Source organism: Tinamus guttatus, unplaced genomic scaffold (genome assembly GCF_059628265.1).
Source record: "Tinamus guttatus ecotype Peru unplaced genomic scaffold, ASM5962826v1 Tinamus_guttatus_pri_ptg000474l, whole genome shotgun sequence".
In the NCBI taxonomy this organism is placed as follows: domain Eukaryota; kingdom Metazoa; phylum Chordata; class Aves; order Tinamiformes; family Tinamidae; genus Tinamus; species Tinamus guttatus.
Genome location: NW_028289008.1, coordinates 1,016,035 through 1,037,298, shown reverse-complemented (window position 1 = coordinate 1,037,298; position 21,264 = coordinate 1,016,035). Strand labels below are relative to the sequence as shown.

The window sequence follows — 21,264 nt, the reverse complement described above, 5'->3', positions numbered from 1 at the left end:
AGCAGCCCATTTCTGCACCAGCTGCCTCCAGGGACACTGCCTCCTGTGACGCAGTCCCTGAGTGTGTCCAGCCCTGCAGGGCCCTGTGTCCCCCAGGGGCTCACGGAGTTCGGCTCTGCATCTCCAGGCCCCGTGTCCCTGGGGCGGGACATCTTCCCTTTGCCTGTGGCTTGGGCACTGCGGGGACACGTTGTGTGCGGCACCACGAGAGTTGAGAGCTGCCCCGCGGTGGGGCTGGGGCTTCTTCCCCTTTGCGCATCCCCAGGGCCACGTGTGAATGGAAGTCCCAGAGGGACCTTTTTGCTGTTGCTACCCTGCCTCTGGTGTGTGAAATCCTGGGGCTTCACACACGCCTGCAGTGGGGATGATTTTTGTGCCCGAGCTTGCTTGGAAACAACATGCAACACTTAAACAATGATACAGGAATGTATATTTAAACAACAGCAACATTAATAAAATATCATAACAAAAACAACAAAAATAATAACAGTAAAGATATCAATAGCAATAAGCATAATAATGTCGACAGAAATATCAACACTATCAAAAATGATAAATACTACTATTACCATCTGTTAAGAAATATCCACCTAAGAGGTTAGGGCCGGAGTCCTCGGGCCTGATGCTTCTCCCCTCATCTACCCAGTCAGTCACTGCAGCTCCCCATGGCACCATGACAGGTTGCTTAAGCATTATTTTCGCTGGGGAATCGCTGCTGCCTACTCTTGCTGTCCTTGGTGTCCTGCACACTCAGAGCTGCCATGCAGGATGAACAAGTTGTGCCGTGGCCTCTGCAGGGGTGGAGGTGAGGCTGAGTGGGCTGTGGCTGCCGCCTCCTCCTTGTTGCCCCTGTGGAGGCAGCTTAGGCCCTGCTGCCAGAAGTCCCACGCTGGCCTCAGCAGCTGCCAGGTCTCAGGCATGGGTGGGCTGTGGAAGGGCTGGGGTGAGGATGGCAGGGCCAAGCACAGGCCTCTTGCTGGGCACACAGACACTGTGCTCTGCGAGCAGAGCAGCTGCAGACTGGGCTTGCACACATTGGTTTTCACAGCAGCAGTAGAACTGTGCTGGGGTGAGTGAGTGCGAGGAAGAGAGGAGCAAGGCTCCTGCTGCTGCTCCGAGTTTCTTGAGCATGGACACCCTGCGGGCATCTTGACTGATCTTATGCTGTCAATCTGCATGAGCTGTGTGTGAGCAGCTTGCTGCTGAAAAGGTGGGAGGTCTGTGGGGTTATTCAGGCTGTTAGTGGTTGAGAGGTCGCTGTGTGCAGCAGCTTGTCTTGTGTGGAGAGCCCGAGAGCTCCACTTGCTTTGGGGGTGCGCAGGTGCAGCTGGCAGTTGCTGCAAAGGCATGGGCCCCCTTTGGAAGGAATGGGCAGAGGAATGGCTCAGCATGGGCTCTTTTCCTTGTGGCAGGTGGTGTGAGGAGCCAGGTGCAAATGCTTGCTGAGCGGGAGGTGTGTGAGCGTTTTCCTGTGCTTGGGGTGCCTGAAGAGAGGGCAGTTTGTACCAAAGCTGCTCTCCTGCTTTCCCCTGCCCATGGTGGTCCTGCAGGGCAGGTGCTTCTGGTGCTTTGCTTCCAAGGCCCAGTTTATCCATTCGTTCCATGCTGCTGGAAGGAGTGAATATCATGCCCCACTCAGGGTTCCTTCAGGATCTGAGGCTGCCATCTTGGGCTGCCTCTCAAAACAAGAGCCATGCAGTGATGCACCAAATGCAGGGCATCTTCTTTGGGGGAAACTGAAGAAAGGGCTAAAGCAGTGAAGCAGGACTGGGGTGAGCGTGTGCGTGAGGGCTGGTCCCGGCAGGTGGTCATTGGCCGCAATGAGCCAGGCTGTTGGGCACTCAGCTGCTCCCCGTGTGCCGCGCGACTCCCGCTGGGCCTGGCACTGCTGCCTTCCAGCTCATCTGCCAACAACCTCCTTGTCTTCTTCCTTGCTTGTCCTGCTTTGCCAGGCACCATCCACTCATTCGCAACTCCATGATGGAGCAAGAAATCCCACAGCCTGGCTTTGAATGGATACACATTGCTGGAAAAGAACCATTGTTCCTTTGCGGGCCTGGCGTTGGAGGCTCCCTTCCTTTCCAGAGATCAATGCCTGCTCTCCTGAGGATGAGCTTGTCCTCTCCTGGCACTGCTTGAGTGCAGGCATTTAGAAGGGGAGTGCCTGAGTGTGGAGCAGAGCTGCGGTCCCTGCTGCCTGTGGGGAATGCTCTTTGGCTCTGTGATGTCCTACACTCCTTTTCTCTGCCACAGTTTTCTCCCAGAAAACAACCCTTGGAGGAAATAAAAGAAGAAAAAGGGTAGGAAAACACAGAATGCAAACAAATAAAAAGATAAATAATTGGAATGAAAACAAAGAGTAAAAAATGATAAAAATAAAGAAGAGGAAAAGAAAAAAAAGGAAAGGTAAAGAAGAAACAAAGGTAAAGAAAAGAAAAAAGAAGCAGAGTAGAAAAAGAGAAAAAGAAGAAGTGAAAAAGAATGAAAAAAGAAAAAGGGTGGAAAATGGTCTGTGGCATCCCAAGGGCCATGTGTGAAGGGAAATCCTAGAGGGAAACTTTGCTGGCCCCCACTTGCCCCTAAGGTCTGAAATCTTAGGGCAACACACACACACATCTGCAATGGGGATGATTTTTGTGCCTGACCTCACTTGGAAACAACACAACACAAAAAAAGAATGATACAGGAATATATATTAAAACAACAACAATAATAACAATATTATAAACAATAACAAGAAAAATAACAACAATATAATAAACAATAACAACAATAAAACCAACAACAATATTAACAACAATAAAAGCTAATATAAAAGTGTATACAAAAAAATCCAAATTAGAAGTTACTGCTGGCGTCCGTTCGCCCAGTGCTTCCAGGCAGCAGCCAGGGTGAAGGGGAGCTTGGCCTGCAAGGGAAAAGGAGGCGTGAGCAGGGCCGAGGAGCGGCTCGGGGGCTCCCGTGGAGCAGAGGCTCTTTGGCGGCTGCGCGGGCTCTTTGGCAGCAGCGCTGCCGTCATTGGTGCCCTGGCAGAGGCTTGGCGTGGCCAGCGCAGCCCAGAGGCCGGCAGAGGGGCTGAGGCAGCAGGTGCCCAGGCCTTGGGCGCTCCTGCGCCCTGTGCAGCTCTGCCCCGGCGCCACGGCCCGCCAGAGCGCCCGCACACCTGGGCCAGGCTCCCGCGCGGCTGCTCCCCAAAGGCAGCGCGGAGCAGCGCCAAGGGGCCGGGCACAGCCCCAGCTCTGCCCGTGCAGCCGGCAGCAGGGGCCAGACCTGGGGGCTGCAGCCGGAGCTCTCCCACTCCATGGGCTCCTCTTGGCTGCAGCCGACCAGGCTGCTGCTCCCCATCATCTGGAAGAGAGGAAGAGACCTTGGTGGGGACGGTGCGTGGGGAAGAGAAAGGACAAGCACATTCAGGGGTTGTGGGGAGCTGCACCTGGCTGCTACCAGAAGTTTGCCACTCCATGGGCTCAGGATGGTCCCCTGAAGGCCCCCCATTCATGCATGGAGCCTGCAATAGACAGGGAGGGCAGGTCACAGAGAGGGAGGTCCCTGGCCCCAGTGCCCCTCTTCCTGCAGCAGGAAGCAGGAAAATGGGAAGGGGCTGGGACCAGCCCCAGCTCTGCCTGTGAAAACAGCTGCAAGGGCAATACCTGAAGGCCACAGAAGGAGCTTTGCCACTCCATGGGCTCCTCATTGTTGCAGCCATCCAGGCCTTGGATGTAGGGAGTCTGGAAGAGAGCAGGAGAGCTTATGGGGACAGTCATGGTGGCAGCGCTGGCTCTGTGTGCAGACCCTCATGTCCCCTGCATGTGCGAGGCAGGCAGTGCACAGAGCCAGGGCACCAGGCAGCAGCCCCCGAGGCCTTGGCCGCTCCTGGCCCTGGCGCAGCTCTGCCCCAGCACCCAGGCCTGCCAGAGCTCCCTGCCACCTCTGCCACCAGCCCTGCGGCTGCTCTCGCAGAACCAAGCGCCAGCCGTCCCCGTGCAGCCTCTGCCTGCACGCACAGTACCTGTCCGCTGCAGCCATAGCTCTCCCAATCCATTTCCTCCACTCCAAAATTATCCATTTTTCTTTAGTCTCCAGTGACTGCAAGAGAAAAGGAGTCATTGGCATTTGCAGCGCTGAGAGCAGGGGTCTCTGTGTGAGCAGGTGTGAGCGCCAAGTGTCGCACGGTGGCTTTGGGGCCTCCCCTGGGAGGCATCGCACAGGCTGCCCTGCAGCCCCGCAGCTCCCCTGCATCTCATGGGCACCACGGGTGGCCCCTGGTGCTGCGCGGCCCTGCTGCTCACCTGGCCTTGCTGCTGCGTGGCCAGCACTGGGGCCACTGTGAGGCGCAGCCCTGGGAAGCTTCCGTGTTCCCGTGGCGATAACTGCCCCTCTGGGATGTTCCACTGCTGCGTGGGGGGAGGAGGGCAGCGGCAGGGCCAGGGGGGCCGCCGTGAGGAAGGGTCTGCGTGTGCTGGACTCCCCCTGGCACTGCTGAGCCTGGCGAAAGAGAGCAGTGCGTGGCCTTGGGCTTGCTGGGTGCCAAGGAGGGCTCCTCACGCAGCCCCATGGCGCTGCTGGCGACTGCCTGCCCAGAGGCCGGGCTGCACTTGGGGCTCTGCTTCCACCCCTGCAAGCAGCCTTGAACGCCTTGCTCTTTCTTCCCTGCTCCCCTCCTGCCCTTGCAGCCTGATGGACTCAAGAAAGTTTTATTTTCCATAGTCAAAACGTGTTCCTCGGTAGCGCAATGAGCGGGAAGGGCAGTTGTGCCTCAGGGCCAGATGTGCGTGTCCTCAGCAGAGCCCTTGTGAGTTGGTGGAGGCCTGGGAGCCCCTGGTGCGCTGCTGGGCTCCTTCTCTTGTCCTGCCACGCACCTTGCAGGCGCCATGTGCTGTGGCTGAGAGCAGCCTTGGTGCGGCTCCTGCACTGCTGCCCCTGCCACGGCTTCCTAGGGCTGCAGAGGGCAGAGCAGGCACAAATGTGCCCTCAGCAGCAGCAGCAGGGACCTGCAGCTGCTGCAGCTCTGCCCAGCACTGGGCTACAATGCTCACTTGCTAAGGGAAAGAATTGCCGACTTTCAGGGTAGGACATGAAAGCCGAGGGCTGGTGGCGTGAGGAATTGCCGGCAGGCATTTGTCTGCTGCCCTGGGAATGCTGGAGGGGAAGTGTGAAGCAGAGCAGTGTTCCCTGCAGTGAGGTGCGAGCAGAGGGCTGGGCAGCGAGCTCAGCCCCGTGGCTGTGAGGGCCAGTGCTGGGAGCCCCCTTGCCTGCGCGCATGACGCCTGCAGAGCCCAGGCGTGCGCAGTGCCCCCGGCGGCAGGAAAGGCTCTGGGAAGCCCTTGCCCCACACAGGCCCCTTGCAGAGAAGCTGCGGCTCATTCGCCTCCCGATCTGGGCACAAGGGCCCTTGCGAGCAACGTCTATATCCTCTGTGTAGGTGCTGCCCTCGCTCCGCACTGGCATTGCTCTGACTTGTCCATCAGCAGCTTTACACATGGGGGTTTCTGTTACATCTCTCGCTGGGAAAGGGGCTGTGGAGGTGCCGTGCAGAGGAGCTGGAGGAGGTGAAGTGATTGGAGCAATTCGCTTTACACAGCTTTTGGCTGCCTCACCTTTTTCCTGCTCTGCTCGCATGACACCTCTGCCTGTTTTGGTGGTCTTGTTGGCTCCTTCTCCAATGCTCATTTGGAGAGGAGGAACAAAAAGTCCTTGTTCCTGGAGCTCCCTGCATTGTCATGCTTTGTGAGAGACCACTGCCCAGAATGGGGATTTGGAATAGCATAAGAGAAAATCTTCCCTCAGCATTCCCAGAGGGTGCTTGGGGATGACTTTGCCCCCATTCCCAAATCCCGCACCCTGCATCAGCTCAGCATGGACCCAAACACTCGTTTCCAGGCCACAAGGGCTGTCCGGCCAGCGCAGCCTTTCCCGATCCTGCAGCTCCTGCCTTGCTGGGAGAAAACAAGGGAAGCCCCAGCCCTCTGCAGCGCCAAGTGTCCCTGTGAACCCTGAGCTTTAGCTCCTTGTTGTGGCCCACGTGTCTTGTCGAGCTCTCTCCTGAGCACGGCCAGGTGCTGCCTGTCCTGGCTGCAGTGGCGCAGGTTGCAGACGCCCCATGGCGAGATGAGGGCAGCAAGGAGGTGGCGCTCGTGGCGCTCCCGCACAGGCTGCCTTGCCAGGAGGAGCGCTGGCCCCGCGGGAGCTGCTCCCCTGCGCGCGCGGCCCTGCCCAGCGCCGGGGGCCTTGGCTCCCAGCAGAGCATCGCTGGCCCTGCTGGAAGGAGCCCGTCCCCTGGCCGCCTTGCTGCCTGCTGCACGCAGGGCTCCGCTGCACACTTCTCCAGGGCCGCACGCCAGGCTGCCCTTGGCTCTGCAAGCTCCTGCCCGGGCACAGAGCTGCGCTGGGACCTGCTCTCCCACCTCCTGGACACCACCTTGCTGTCTGATCCTGCTGGAGCGGGAGGATGAACACGGTCTCTGAAGGTCCTTTCCAGTCTGAGCCATCCTGGAATGTGTAAAGCTAGAAAATACCCCTCATGCAGGCAACATGGAGGTTCAGTGTTTCAGACCCAAACCGACACCTGAGCTCCTGTGTTGGTATTTGTCCAGTGTAAGATGGTTATTGCAATCTATCTTATGACCTTGGAGTTTGCAATTGCTTTGTTCTTTTATTTATTTATTTACTTATTTTTCTTGGCAACATCTGGCTATGTTGTATGCTCTACCCCTTTGAAAACTCCTTATAGTCCTTGAAAATGGAAACATTAATTTCTAGGGGTTCTCTGTAACATGACAAGTTCTACATATTTTTTTTCCTTGCACTGACCAAGAAAGCCTGAAGTGTTTTGACTCTTTCCTTTAGGAGGCCAAGGCAGGATGCCCCACACTGTCTCCTGAGGAGCTCTCAAATCTACCTGAACTCTCTCCTTATGTCCACTGTGCAGCCCTTGAGTAGCCAGTGCCCAGGAAGCAGCTTGATATTCCTGACAGAACAGGACATGTCTGCATGTCCCGGATGGAACCTGCCTCAGCGGGTGGGTTCACATGCCACGCTTGCCACCACGTGCTCTGCTGGTCACTCACTCCTCAGGCGATGTTCTGCAGGTGTCCTTACTACTCCTCTAACTGCATCAGAGGGGAAAGGAAACAACCAAATCCTACCAAGCAATTAACCTGAGCAAACTGTGTCTCCTGGAAGTCAGGACGTTGAACAGCATCAGCTCAGCAATAATGCAGCAGTGCAATGATGGGAGGGTATGGTGAGAGAGGACACTCTGGCACTTAGCAAAGGCCGGGAATGTTGTTCTGTTCTACAATGAAGCACATGTTCGTGTGCAGTGTCCAGGGGATCTCGCTCCACAGATGCCCTGCAGACACGCGCCGTGCTCAGTAGCACAGAGGAGAGGGGAAGCGCTGCGAGTGCCCTCTCCTTCCCTGATGAGCTCTGGAAAGGAGCGTCCCCAGCCCATGCCTGAAAACAGGTTGTGGTTGAACCTCTGCATCCTCTGCTTTGCTGACTAGGCATAAGGTCTTCTGCTGTGCTGGAGAAGCAGATGATGCCTGCAGTGATGATGTGGAAAGTCACAAGAGCACCAGGATCTGCCGTGGTGTCTGGTCTTTGTCCCTCGAGGTGCTGAGGGACAGAGCAGCCTCCATCGTGGTCCCCAGCACGGGGCCCTTCCTGGCAGCAGCCCATTTCTGCACCAGCTGCGTCCAGGGACACTGCCCCCTGTGACGTGGTCCCTGAGTGTGTTCCAGCCCTGCAGGGCCCTGTGTCCCCCAGGGGCTCGGGGAGTTCGGCCCTGCATCTCCAGGCCCCATGTCCCTGCGGTGCGACAGCTTCCCTTTGCCTGTGGTTTGGGCACTATGGGGACACGTTGTGTGCGGCACCCGGGGAGTTGAGAGCTGCCCCGTGGTGGGGCTGGGGCTCCTTCCCCTTTGGGCATCCCGTGGGACATGTGTGCAGGTCAGGTGAAGGAAGGTTCTGCACTTAGGGATTACTATCAGGTTGATTTTTAATTGTCCTTTGTATAAGTATTTATTCTGACACATTTTCATGATGCCCTGAGGCCTTCCCACATCTCGTACACAGAATTACTAACATCAGACGACAGGGAAGCACTGCTTGTACATGGTAAATGCTAGGACATTTCTTCCTGAGTTTGCAGGGGTGTCTCATCCTTGCAAGGAGTTTCCTTAGCACAGGGTGCCACGTTAAGGGGAAGTGAGGGGTTCTCACGGTCCATCCTCAGGAGTTGTTCAGGTGTCATTCGCAATTCCTGCTCAAATGATCAGTGCCAGGCCCTGTCATTTATAGCATTAGGAGGAAGAAGACATGGCTGTGATATGGTCATCCTCATAAGGTGATTCTTCCAGAATCTTCAAGCAATTTGCGTAATATTCTCCGCTCCTTGAACCGCGAGTGAGTTGAGTTGTGCACTGTCAGTGGGTGCCTCTGCATCGCTTCCCAGTTGCCTATTTGAGCAGTCCTTGAAAAGTACATACAATTTCCAACACATGTTTTTGTGACATCAGCATCTGTTTGTGCTTTTTACACCTCCATTCCATACATATTGTTGGAGGGAGGAAGTGGAGTAGGGCAAGTGAATTACCCTAGGCCTGAGGAAACAAGTATGTTGTTGACAGAGATTTTGTGTGCAATGTGTGGGTGTTGGGGGTAGCTTTTTAGTAGGGTGATGCTGGTAGGGGAAATGTGTGAGTATCTGTGGTGCCTGTGCTGGGAAGGGATGATAGGAAGCAGGGGCAATGTTTGTGTCTTCACTAAGCATGCAATGGTTAGTGGTTTTAGCTGTGAGGCCTGTGTTTTGTGGGAGGTGAATGAGCAGAGTGACGCGGCTAGTAGCAAGGTGTGAGGAGGCCGGTATAATTGTTGGGAGAGAATGAAGCAGAGCAAGCTGGTGCTGTGAGGCTGCCCTCCTCATAGAGAGGGAAGGTTTTGCTCTGAAGCCATGCTGAACGGGACACGGTTGTGCAGAATGACACTGTAGGTAGCAAGGAATAAGCAGATATGGAATAAGAGTCAGAAGAAGAAAGAGAAGACAAAGAAAGAAGAAAAGAAAGAAGGAAAGAAAAATGGAAAGAATGAAAGCAGAAAGAAAGAAAAAAGGAAAGAAGGAAAGAGAGAGAAAGAGAAAGAGAAAGAGAAAGAGAAAGAGAAAGAGAAAGAGAAAGAGAGAAAGAAAGGGCGAGAGAGAAAAAAGGAGAAAGAATGAGAGTGAGAGACCGAGAAAGAGAGCGAGAAAGAAAAAAGAAAGAATAAAAAAGAAAAGGAAAAAAGCAAATAGAGAAAGGCAAAGAAAAAAGAAAAAGGGAAAAAATGAAGAAAAAGGTGAAGAGGAGGAAGAAGAGAAAGAGAAAAATACTTAAAAAAGAAAAGGAAAAGGAAAAGAGAAAAAGTAGAATAAGGAAAAAGAAAAAGAAAATAGATGGCAAAGGGACTGGGGCATCCCCAGGGCCACATGTGAGGGGAAGTCCTAGAGGGACCATTTCCTGGCCCTCGCTTGCCCCTAGGGTCTGAAATCTGAGTGCCACAAACATACATCTTCAGTGGGGATGATTTTAGTGCTGGAGATCGCTTGGAAACAACACGCAACACTTAAGGAATGATACAGGAATATATATTTAAACAACAACAAAAATAACAATATAATAAACACTAACAAGAAAAATTACAGCAATATAATCAACAATAACAACAATAAAAACAACAACAATATTAACAACAATAGGTGCTACTATAAAAGTATATAAAGAAAAATCCAAAGCAGAAGTCATTGCTGGCATCCATGAACCCAGCGCTTCCCAGCAGCAGTCAGGGTGAAGGGGAGCTTGGCCTGCAAGGGAAAAGGAGGCGTGAGCAGGGCCGAGGAGCGGCTCGGGGGCTCCCGTGGAGCAGAGGCTCTTTGGCGGCTGCGCGGGCTCTTTGGCAGCAGCGCTGCCGTCATTGGTGCCCTGGCAGAGGCTTGGCGTGGCCAGCGCAGCCCAGAGGCCGGCAGAGGGGCTGAGGCAGCAGGTGCCCAGGCCTTGGGCGCTCCTGCGCCCTGTGCAGCTCTGCCCCGGCGCCGCGGCCCGCCAGAGCGCCCGCACACCTGGGCCAGGCTCCCGCGCGGCTGCTCCCCAAAGGCAGCGCGGAGCAGCGCCAAGGGGCCGGGCACAGCCCCAGCTCTGCCCGTGCAGCCGGCAGCAGGGGCCATACCTGGGGGCTGCAGCCGGAGCTCTCCCAGTCCATGGGCTCCTCCGTGCTGCAGCCAACCAGGCCACTGCTCCCCATGGTCTGGAAGAGAGCAGGAGACCTTGGTGGGGATGTTGTGTGGAGAAGATGAAGGATAAGGGCATCCAGCAGCTGCAGGGTCTGTACCTGGCTGCTGCCATAGCTCAGCCATTCCATTGGCTCAGGTTCATTTCCTGCAGTCCGATCAGTGCACGGAATCTGCAAGATTGAAGTAGGTGTTTGCAGGGGAGGTGCCACAGGCAGGAAGTCCTAGTCCCAGGGTCCCTCCTCCAGCCATGGGAAGCAGGAAATAGGGAAGCGGCCAGATCCAGCCCCAGCTCTCCTCATGAGGCTGGCAGCAGCAATACCTGGAGAATACAGTCGGAGCTCTCCCATTCCATGGGCTCTTCCTCCTGGCTGCAGCCATGCAGGCTGTGGGTGCTGGGAGCCTGGAATAGAGCAGGAGAGTGTGGGAGAACGGTCACGGTGGCAGCGCTGGCTCTGAGCACGGTGCCTCGTGTCCCCTGCGTGCGCGGGGCAGGCGGTGCACAGAGCCAGGGCGCCAGGCTCAGGCAGCAGCCCCCGAGGCCTTGGCCGCTCCTGGCCCTGGCGCAGCTCTGCCCCAGCACCCAGGCCTGCCAGAGCTCCCTGCCACCTCTGCCACCAGCCCTGCGGCTGCTCTCGCAGAGCCAAACGCCAGCCGTCCCCGCACAGCCTCTGCCTGCGCACACACTACCTGCACTGAGCTCTCCCACTCCATATCTTCAACTTCACTTTTTTCCATCTTTCTCACTGTTCTGAGTCTGCAACGGAATGGAATTGTTTACATTTGCAGCCATGAGCACCGAGTCGCGCGGTGGCTTTGGGGCCTCCCCTGGGAGGCATCGTGCAGGCTGCCCTGCAGCCCCGCAGCTCCCCTGCATCTCATGGGCACCACGGGTGGCCCCTGGTGCTGCGCGGCCCTGCTGCTCACCTGGCCTTGCTGCTGCATGGCCAGCACTGGGGCTACTGTGAGGCGCAGCCCTGGGAAGCATCCGTGTTCCCATGGCGATAACTGCCCCTCTGGGATGTTCCACTGCTCCGTGGGGGAGGAGGGCAGCGGCAGGGCCAGGGGGGCTGCCATGAGGAAGGGTCTGCGTGTGCTGGACTCCCCCTGGCACTGCTGAGCCTGGCGACAGAGAGCAGTGCGTGGCCTTGGGCTTGCTGGGTGCCAAGGAGGGCTCCTCATGCAGCCCCATGGTGCTGCTGGCCGCTGCCTGCCCAGAGGTCGGGCTCCACTTGGGGCTCTGCTTCCACCCCCACCAGGAGCCCTGAACACCTTGATCTTTCTTCCCTGCTCCACTCCTGCCCATACAGCGCGGTGGACTGGAGGAAGTTCTGTTTTCCATGGTGGAGACGTGTTCCTTGCTAGTGCAATGAGCGCGAAGGGCGGTTGTGCCCTGGGTCCAGGCGTGCGTGTCCTCAGCAGAGCCCTTGTGAGTTGTTGGTGGCCTGGGAGCCCCTGGTGCTGCTGGGCTCCTTCTCTTGTCCTGCCGCGCACCTTGCAGGCGCCATGTGCTGTGGCTGAGAGCAGCCTTGGTGCGGCTCCTGCACTGCTGCCCCTGCCACGGCTTCCTAGGGCTGCAGAGGACAGAGCAGGCACATATGTGCCCTCAGCAGCAGCAGCAAGCATCTGTAGCTGCTCTGCCCATCACTGCAATGGCACTTGCTAAACGAGGTGAGTTCCTGACACTCGGGTAGGAACGGTAAAGCCAGGAGCAGATGGAGCAGGAGATCCCCCTCGCGCAGGGGAAAACCCTCCAAAAGCAAGCAGCACAATGACTGCACCAAAGTGCACACACAGACCCTTCCTCACGGCGGCCCCCCTGGCCCCTGCCGCTGCCCTCCTCCCCCCACGCAGCAGTAGAACATCCCAGAGGGGCAGTTATCACCACGGGAACACGGATGCTTCCAAGGGCTGCGCCTCACAGTGGCCCCAGTGCTGGCCACGCAGCAGCAAGGCCAGGTGAGCAGCAGGGCCGCGCAGCACCAGGGGCCACCTGTGGTGCCCATGAGATGCAGGGGAGCTGTGGGGCTGCAGGGCAGCCTGCGTGATGCCTCCCAGGGGAGGCCCCAAAGCCACTGCGCGACACTTTCTTTCAGGAGACTGAAAGAAAATGAATAAATATGAAGTTGAGGACATGGAGTGGGAGAGCTCAGTGCAGGTACTGTGCGCGCAGGCAGAGGCTGCGCGGGGACGGCTGGCGTTTGGCTCTGCGAGAGCAGCAGCAGGGCTGGTGGCAGAGGTGACAGGGAGCTCTGGCAGGCCTGGGTGCTGGGGCAGAGCTGCGCCAAGGCCAGGAGCAGCCAAGGCCTCGGGGGCTGCTGCCTGAGCCTGGCGCCCTGGCTCTGTGCACCGCCTGCCCCGCGCACGCAGGGGACACGAGGCACCGTGCTCAGAGCCAGCGCTGCCACCATGACCGTCCCCACAAGCTTTCTGCTCTCTTCCAGACTGCAAGCACCCAAAGCCTGGGCAGCTGCATAGATGAGGAGCCTATGGAGTGGGAAAGCTCCAGCTCTGCCCTTCAGGTATTGAACCCTGCAGCCGGATGCAACGGGAGATTTGGGGCTGAGCCTGGACACTTCCCCCTTCCTGCTTGTCACTGCATAAGGAGGGATCCTGGGTCCAGACACTTCCAGCTCTGGGACTTGCCCTGCAAAAGCCTCCTTCTCTCTTACAGCCTCCGCATATGGATGGAGGGCCTGCAGGGAATGAACCTGAGCCCATGGAATGGCTCAGCTATGGCAGCAGGCAGGTACAGACCCTGCAGCCCCTGGATGTGCTTGTCCTCCCTCTTCCCCACACAACATCGCCACCAAGCTCTCCTGCTCTCTTCCAGATGATGGGGAGCAGCGGCCTGGTCGGCTGCAGCACGGAGGAGCCCATGGACTGGGAGAGCTCCGGCTGCAGCCCCCAGGTATGGCCCCTGCTGCCGGCTGCACGGGCAGAGCTGGGGCTGTGCCCGGCCCCTTGGCGCTGCTCCGCGCTGCCTTTGGGGAGCAGCCGCGCGGGAGCCTGGCCCAGGTGTGCGGGCGCTCTGGCGGGCCGCGGCGCCGGGGCAGAGCTGCACAGGGCGCAGGAGCGCCCAAGGCCTGGGCACCTGCTGCCTCAGCCCCTCTGCCGGCCTCTGGGCTGCGCTGGCCACGCCAAGCCTCTGCCAGGGCACCAATGACGGCAGCGCTGCTGCCAAAGAGCCCGCGCAGCCGCCAAAGAGCCTCTGCTCCACGGGAGCCCCCGAGCCGCTCCTCGGCCCTGCTCACGCCTCCTTTTCCCTTGCAGGACAAGCTCCCCTTCACCCTGCCTGCTGCCAGGAGGCGCTGGGCACGAGACCTCCAGCCATAACATCTTATTTGGATTTTTCTTTGGAGACTTTTATAGTAATATTTGATATTGTTGATATTATTGTTGTTAGTGTTATTGATATTGTTTTTATTGTTGTTGTTGTTAGTGTTTATTATAATTTTTTATTGTTATTGTTTAAATATATATTCCTGTATCATTGTTTAAGTTTTGTGTCGTGTTTACAAGTGAGGTCAAGCACAGAAATCATCCCTATTGCAGAGGTGTGTGTGTAGCCCTAAGATTCCAGCCCCTAGGGGCAAGGGAGGGTGTTGCAGATAGTTAGGGTCCGGCAGCCGGAAGATATCGTGCTGTACGGAAAGATAGGGCCCCTAATAGCCAATAGCGTTTAGTTTATGATGTAAGCAGACGGATGTGACATTGTAAACCTTAGCTATATAACACCTTGTTACCCATCAATAAACGCCATTTGCCGTCCACCACATTGGTGTCAGCGAGCTGATGGCCCGAGCGGCCTGGGGGTGGTCGCCGTGCCGTTCCTGAACCAGGTCGCCGCGCCGCTTGAACGGCAACAAGTGGTGCCGAAACCCGGGAATCATCGCCTGGACGGTGAACGGCGGCCGGAGCGGCAGGACCAGCCCGGCGGGGAGGACGCTCCCGGACGAACAAGGAGGATGGAAGCCCTTGTGAAGGTCGTATCGCAATTACATAAGCATTGGGGGATTGATTGCAAGCCAAAAGATTTTACTCTCGCTGTTGCGAGGCTTTTAAAAATTAAGGTTATAGACCAGCCGGTGGATATTCTGAAGTCCCTGAAGTGTGTCCCTAAAGTGTGGGACAAATGTACTAAGGCGTTAGCCGAGGAGACGATGTCTTCGGGTTGTGGGAAAAACCTTAAGGCTTGGGGAAAAGCCTTGCAGAAAGCTATAAAAGAGCAGGAGACCTGGGTAGCGGTAAGGGACTGTTTGTTGGCCACCCTGAAAATGGGAGTCGGGGCAATCGCACAGACTTTGCACCCCCCAGATGATGGTGATTCTGCTGACCCTAAAGATCTGCAAGAGAGCGGCACATCCCCTCCATCCCCGAACCCCGTCCCGCTTACAGAGGAGCAGAAACAGCCGAAATCTGTTTGGAGCGAGCTAGCCGGGGAAGCTAGGAACATTGAAAAGAAGTCAGAGCCTGGGGACGTCTGGGCCAGGCCACCACCCTATGCCCCTCAACATGGTGCCGAGCCGCAAGGGGAAGGGCCGGGCGAGGGTGCCACCGGCACGAGTGAGGGGCCGAGAACCAATGGGAGTGACCGGACAGGTGAGGGAGGCCCGAGCGAGGGGCCGAAAACCAATGGGGGTGACCGGACAGGGGAGGGAAGCCCGAGCGAGGGGCCGAAAACCAATGGGGGTGACCGGACAGGTGAGGGAAGCCCGAGTGAGGGGCCGAGAACCAATGAGGGTGACCGGACAGGTGAGGGAGGCCCGAGTGAGGGGCCGAGAACCAATGGGAGTGACCAGACAGGTGAGTGACACACGAGTGAGGGGCCGAGAACCAATGGGGGCGACCGGACAGGTGAGGGAGGCCCGAGCGAGGGGCCCAGAACCAATGGGGGTGACCGGACAGGTGAGAGAGGCCCGAGCGAGGGGCCCAGAACCAATGGGGGTGACCGGACAGGTGAGAGAGGCCCGAGCGAGGGGCCGAGAACCAATGGGGGTGACCGGACAGGTGAGGGAGGCCCGAGCGAGGCGCTGAGGACCGATCAGAGCGGCCATTTCACAAAAGGCGCCTCCGCGGGTGGAAGGCGGGGCGAGCCAAGAGGGGGGAACAGCCCGCCCGGAACGGAAGTAGGCGGGACGGAAGTGGGCGGGGCCGGAAACCAACAAAAAGGTACCGGAGCCCGGAAGTGACCGGTCAGTCGAGTTCCGGCTCCGGATCAGACACTAGTCAGGACGAGCGGCTCACAACTGATTCAAACTTAAGGAAGGAGAAAAAGAAGGTAAACATCCGAATTAAGGAAAAACCGGCCGGGGCAGACATGATTAAACATGTTGCAAAGGAAGAGCATCTGACCCCAATTCAGGTGGCTGTTACCTTCAAAATAAAACTAATGAAAATTGTGAGTTTCTGTTCACAGGACCGGATCATCGGATACCCCCGTAACCCGTACGCCCCGGTGACAAGCGTCCCGCCCGAGCCCGTGAGTTCCACGCTGACCGAATCCAGAAAACAACAAAACAGCCTCCGCAAGAGGGGGACGCGATGCCTTTGCGTTATCTTAATTTTGCAGCTTGTCACTATAGGACAGGTAGCCCTTTAAATGGGGTACTTGAACAGATCGAACAATCTCGAGCAATTAGTACAAAAATAACTACAGGGTCACCAATTTTCAGTGCCACGCCTTGCCAACCAGCACCCATTGAACCCTGTTCCAAACGCAGCTGGTACAAAAATTTGTTCACCGGTTCGCTGTGGTTAACCACCCTAATATCCACCTTGATAGGGCCGATCACAATGATCATGATGACGCTAATCTTTGGACCCTGTATATTGAATAAGCTCATGCCGTTTGTCAAGAGTCGGCTAGAGAAGGTTAACATCATGTTAGTGGAACGCCGACAACGGCTTTAAGAATATATCCACTCAGTATTATCCCCAAGTTATCCCAAGATACACCCTATTTCTATACCGCGGTATTACCTGTCATCCCCTACCTTCTACACTTTGTGCCTTATGTTAAGTTTATGATATATAATTTTAAGATTGTTATAAGCTATAAGAATAGAGTAATATAACAATAAGAGTAAGTAATAAGATAAGGTAATAATGACAATAAGTAAGAGTAAGATAATAATAAGAATAAGTGATCACAATAAGATAATAATAAGATAGTAATAAGAATAAGATAATAATGAGAATAAGTAAGGAAAAAGGAAAAGGAAAGGAAACTTAAGGAAAAATTTCTTAACAGTGAGGGTGACAGAGCACTGGAACAGGCTGCCCAGAGAGGTTGTGGAGTCTCCTTCTCTGGAGATCTTCAAACCCGCTTGGACGCAGTCCTGTGCCACGTGCTCTAGGTGTCCCTGCGTATGCAGGGGGGTTGGACTAGATGATCTCTAGAGGTCCCTTCCAACCCTAAGCATTCTATGATTCTATGATTCTAAGTAATTAGAAGAAGATAAGAATAAGTAAGAATAAGATAATCATATTTTAGCTAGTTTTGTTATGCATAGGGAGGGGGGAAATGTTGCAGATAGTTAGGGTCTGGCGGCCGGAAGATATCGCGCTGTACAGAAAGATAGGGCCCCTAATAGCCAGTAGTGTTAGTTTATGATGTAAGCAGACGGATGTGACGTTGTAAACCTTATCTATATAACACCTTGTTACCCATCAATAAACGCCATTTGCCGTCCACCACATTGGTGTCAGTGAGCTGATGGCCCGAGCGGCTTGGGGGTGGTCGCCGTGCCGTCCCTGAACCAGGTCGCCGCGCCGCTTGAACGGCAACAGCAGATTCAGGACCATCATAGGGCAGATCCCTTTTTATTATGGAAATGTTATTCTGGAATCCAGCTGTGGCTTATGGGAGCCCAAGGACTGGTCCTGCCTGTTCTTCCAGGGTACGAGGCAAAACAAGCCTCTCTCTTCCAGGTTATGAGAGTTCCTGGGCCATATCTGCAGAATAAAGCATGGAAGGACAGCACGGAAATGAGGAGGCCAACTCTAAATAGAGAAAGTCCTGCTGCCCTCCTGGAATGTGTCTTCAGGAAAGATGAACTGCCATGGGAAGGCTGCCTCTAGACTTTCCTTCAATTCACTCATGTTTAGTTTTGTGTGTTGGAGCTTTGCATGGAACCATGGAAACCTGTGGTGACACTTGTTTGCCATTTCTGTCATATTAGAGAGATTTGAGATCACACTCTAATCATAGGCACGAGAGCTGAGATCTCCTAAACAACACTGGACCCCTGGTCTCAGCCCACCTGCCCTTGTCCCGCCGTGACTCTGTATCCCAGAGGTCCCTTGGTGTCAGTGCTGGAAAAGACGCTGCAGAGGGAAACTCTCCTCCCTGCACTGGACACATCCAAGGGAGCTCAAAGAAGCGGCTCAGAGAACCCCCCTCTCTGCTAGTGAAGGGGGAAGCCTGGCTTCCTGCTTTATCATGGTCTATGTTTAAGTGCTAAATGAGCGATTCCTGTGCAGACATGACAAAAACTAGGTATCCTTATTTTATTATTTATTATTTTAAGATGAATGTAAAAGAGAGAATTAAAAAAGGAAATGGATAAAATACGGCCTTGATGCCAGATATCCTGGTGAGTGAATGGAACAGTTGTTACCACTGACCTTGTACCCACTGGATGAGTTTCCTCAGTGCCTCCTTGAGCTCCTTGTTCCTCATGCTGTAGATGAGGGGGTTCAGGGCTGGAGGCACCACAGAGTACAGAATGGACACAACCATATCTAGAAGTGGGGAGGAGATGGAGGGGGGCTTCAGGTAGGCAAACAATGCAGTAATGACAAACAAGGAGACCACAGCCAGGTGTGGGAGGCACATGGAAAAGGCTTTGTGCTGGCCCTGCTCTGAGGGGATCCTCAGCACAGCTCTGAAGATCCACACGTAGGACACCACAATGAAAATGAAACATCCAAAGAATAAACAAATACTAAACACAAGAAGCCCAACTTCTCTGAGGTAGGAGTGTGAGCAGGAGAGCTTGAGGATCTGGGGGATCTCACAGAAGAACTGCTCCACCACATTGCCTTGGCAGAGCGGAATGGAAAATGTGTTCCCAGTGTGCATGAGAGCATGGAGAAAACCACTGACCCAGGCAGCTGCAGCCATTCTGACACAGGCTCTGCTGTCCATGATGGTCCCGTAGTGCAAGGGTTTGGAAATGGCAATGTAGCGGTCATAGGCCATCACAGTGAGGAGATAATACTCTGCTGAGATAAAGAAGACAAAGAAAAATATCTGGGTAGCACAACCCAAGTAGGAAATGTCCCTGCTGTCCCAGAGGGAATTGGCCATGGATTTGGGGACGGTGGTAGAAATGGATCCAAGGTCGAGGAGGGAGAGGTTGAGGAGGAAGAAGTACATGGGGGTGTGGAGGCGGCGGTCGCAGGCTACGGCCGTGATGATGAGGCCGTTGGCCCGGAGGGCAGCCAGGTAGATGGCCAGGAAGAGCGAGAAGTGCAAGAGCTGCAGCTCCCGCGTGTCTGCGAATGGCAGGAGCAGGAACTCATTGAGGGAGCTGCTGTTGGACATCTGTTCTATTGGGCTCAGGAAAACTGTGTAGGGAATAAAAGACAATAATAGCTTAGAAGAATTTTCTCTGAAATAAAACTTCCATTTTTCATAGAAATGCTTCTCAACCTCGTCCCAACTCTCAGTAATTTCTTCTTCTCACTATCACCTTCAGTCATCTCCTCAGTCTCTGCTCCACCTGAGTGTTCTGGGAGGAGCCGGAGCCTGAGTTACTCTACGCCAATGTGTATAAAGGACTGGTTCTTGATATCTCTCCTTTTCGGAGTTGATGTCACAGGGCATCCAACTTTAAGATAGAGGGTCTTTTCATTTTCCCACACACACTTTCAAGGAGTTTGGGGTGCTGCAAGGGGTTTTAGAATTTTGTTTTAGAATTTCTTATTTTGGAAATTTTTAGATTCTGTCACCATATCTCGTCAGGTTCTTTGTATGTCTTTATTGACATGCAAATAAAGACAGATGTCTCTATTTCTGAAAATGTGAATGTTAAGCAGACTGGAGATGGAATGGGGTCTCTACTGCTTAGGGAACAGTGTGGAGTGCTGTTGAGTCCATCTGCCTTGTTCCTGCAGAAAAACCTGAACTCTGTTGAGATCATAGAAGACTGTTTCAAAGCACTCATTTAACTCTGCACTCCCTCTAAGGTTAAGGTGGATACGTGATGGAGAGAACAGGACACTGCTACTGACATGGCAAAGACTCTTTGCAATGAATCCCCTTCTGGAGGGCACCTCACAACCCCAGCAGGAGAACAGAGACAGTCATGTGTCCTGACAGTAACAGCGTCTCCTAAAGGGAGAGTCAACCCCTTTGCAGCCCCTCCAATGACGCTGCCCAGCACCCTGGGCACATTGCTCCTCTTCAGACACCTCCATGGCAGGACCTCAGGGTGAGTATCTGAATTTGTAGCTGAAGCCCCAGCTGACTGCCAGGACAAGAGCAGAAAGGAGAGGCAGGGAAACGAGGAGAAACACTGTGACTGCTGCCAAGGGAGGACAGAGAGACAGAGCAGCACCGTCCCCAGGTTGCACCTCCTAGACAGTGTGTCCTCCCAGGACAGTGGTTCTCAGACCCTGTGCCTTGCAATGGGAAATGGGCACATGACAGGAGAGAGGCAGCTCTGCTGTTCTGGAAATCTGAGTGCAGAGGAGGTCAGAAATGCCCTGGAGCCCTTCCCCTTGAGAGCAGAGTGAGACTAGGCACACTGAGAATGAGGAGAGCTGCAAAGGGGATATTGCTGCTGCCCACAGGTGAAAAGGCAGTTGAAGGAATATTCTGGGGTCCTCGCAGACCTATTGATCTCTCAGAGCAGCACTGCAGAACTCTCCTTCAGGCATCTAAACCTAAAATGTCCCGTTCATTTGCTGCCTTGTCAAAGATACCAAACAAAATCCTAGCCTCTGGATATTCCCTTCCCTTTCATAGAAGCTTCCCAAGAGTGTCCTCTTGAAAAGCCCCTTCCAGATATGTGGTGTGGGTGAGGCTGAGCTGTGAGCAGCCCTGACCCCACACAGCAGCCTCTCAGCAGGAGAATGAACCTGCCCGAGGGGATCTCTCCTCCCACCCAGAGCTTCTCCCTGCAGCGCCCTGGCAGGCTGAGTGCTGATCCTCACAGAATCACTGCACCGGGCACACAGCACCCTGGGGCGCATGGACACTGCTCTGAAGAACAGTGCTCTGAAGAACCTGTGTGCCCACATTGCCTTCACTGTCCTGCACCAGCTCCAGAAGAATCAGCCATGATGCCCTGACCTTGTGATGCTGGAACAGGGAATTTCTGTTCTGAAGCATCTCCTCGTATGCAACGTAGAAACAGGGAGAACAATCCTCAAAAAAAAAAAAAAAAAAGTCATCAGCTGGGAGGGATGCTGCAGACCCCTCCAGAAACCTCAGCAGCATTACCCTGCAGCCGGCGACTTACCGTGTCACAGATTGCTCCCACTATGAGCTCTCCTCTGTCCTCCCACTCCACGCTGCCTTTCACCTCTCTGTCCTCTCTCCTCTGCTGTCCGCAGCAGCAGGCAGTGCCCGCAGCCCTGCTGCTCTTGGCACAGGAGCTGCTCCTGCACTCGGCTGTCTCTGGGCAGTGCTGACAGGTTGCCACGAGCTGCGGCCCAGCTCAATTCAGGAATTACTCTGTCCCTTAGGATTCCTCCCTTTGGGATATGTTCCATCACGTAGAGTAACCTGTTTTCCTTCTCTAAAGAGTACAGGGATACAGATTCCAATGTTGCAATTTATTTCATCAGATAATGATTATCTACCAAAGTTAGAAATGTCCCACGGGAAGTCCTGATTCACATCTCTTAACTAAGCAGGACACCCAGACAAGGATAAGAAGGGAGCTTGTTGATACATAGTGCATATATGATTCAGATGACTTATTCAGATGGCTTATTGAGGCTCCACACGTCTGTTCAGAAGCGCCAGGTTTGGAGAAGGATTCAGCTAA

At 54.8% G+C, this 21,264-nt stretch overlaps 1 protein-coding gene across 1 annotated transcript in view; it reads right to left on the bottom strand.

Annotated features, from left to right (window-relative positions):
• The window catches only part of LOC148592971 (olfactory receptor 14A16-like), a 34,002-nt gene extending 15,190 nt beyond the window's left edge, over nucleotides 1-18,812 (bottom strand). The window contains exon 1 of the mRNA XM_088533014.1: nucleotides 17,891-18,812. Coding sequence (XP_088389140.1) covers nucleotides 17,891-18,812 — 922 coding nt within the window. The remainder of the gene's footprint in view (nucleotides 1-17,890) is intronic.
• Between the last annotated feature and the right edge of the window lie 2,452 nt (nucleotides 18,813-21,264).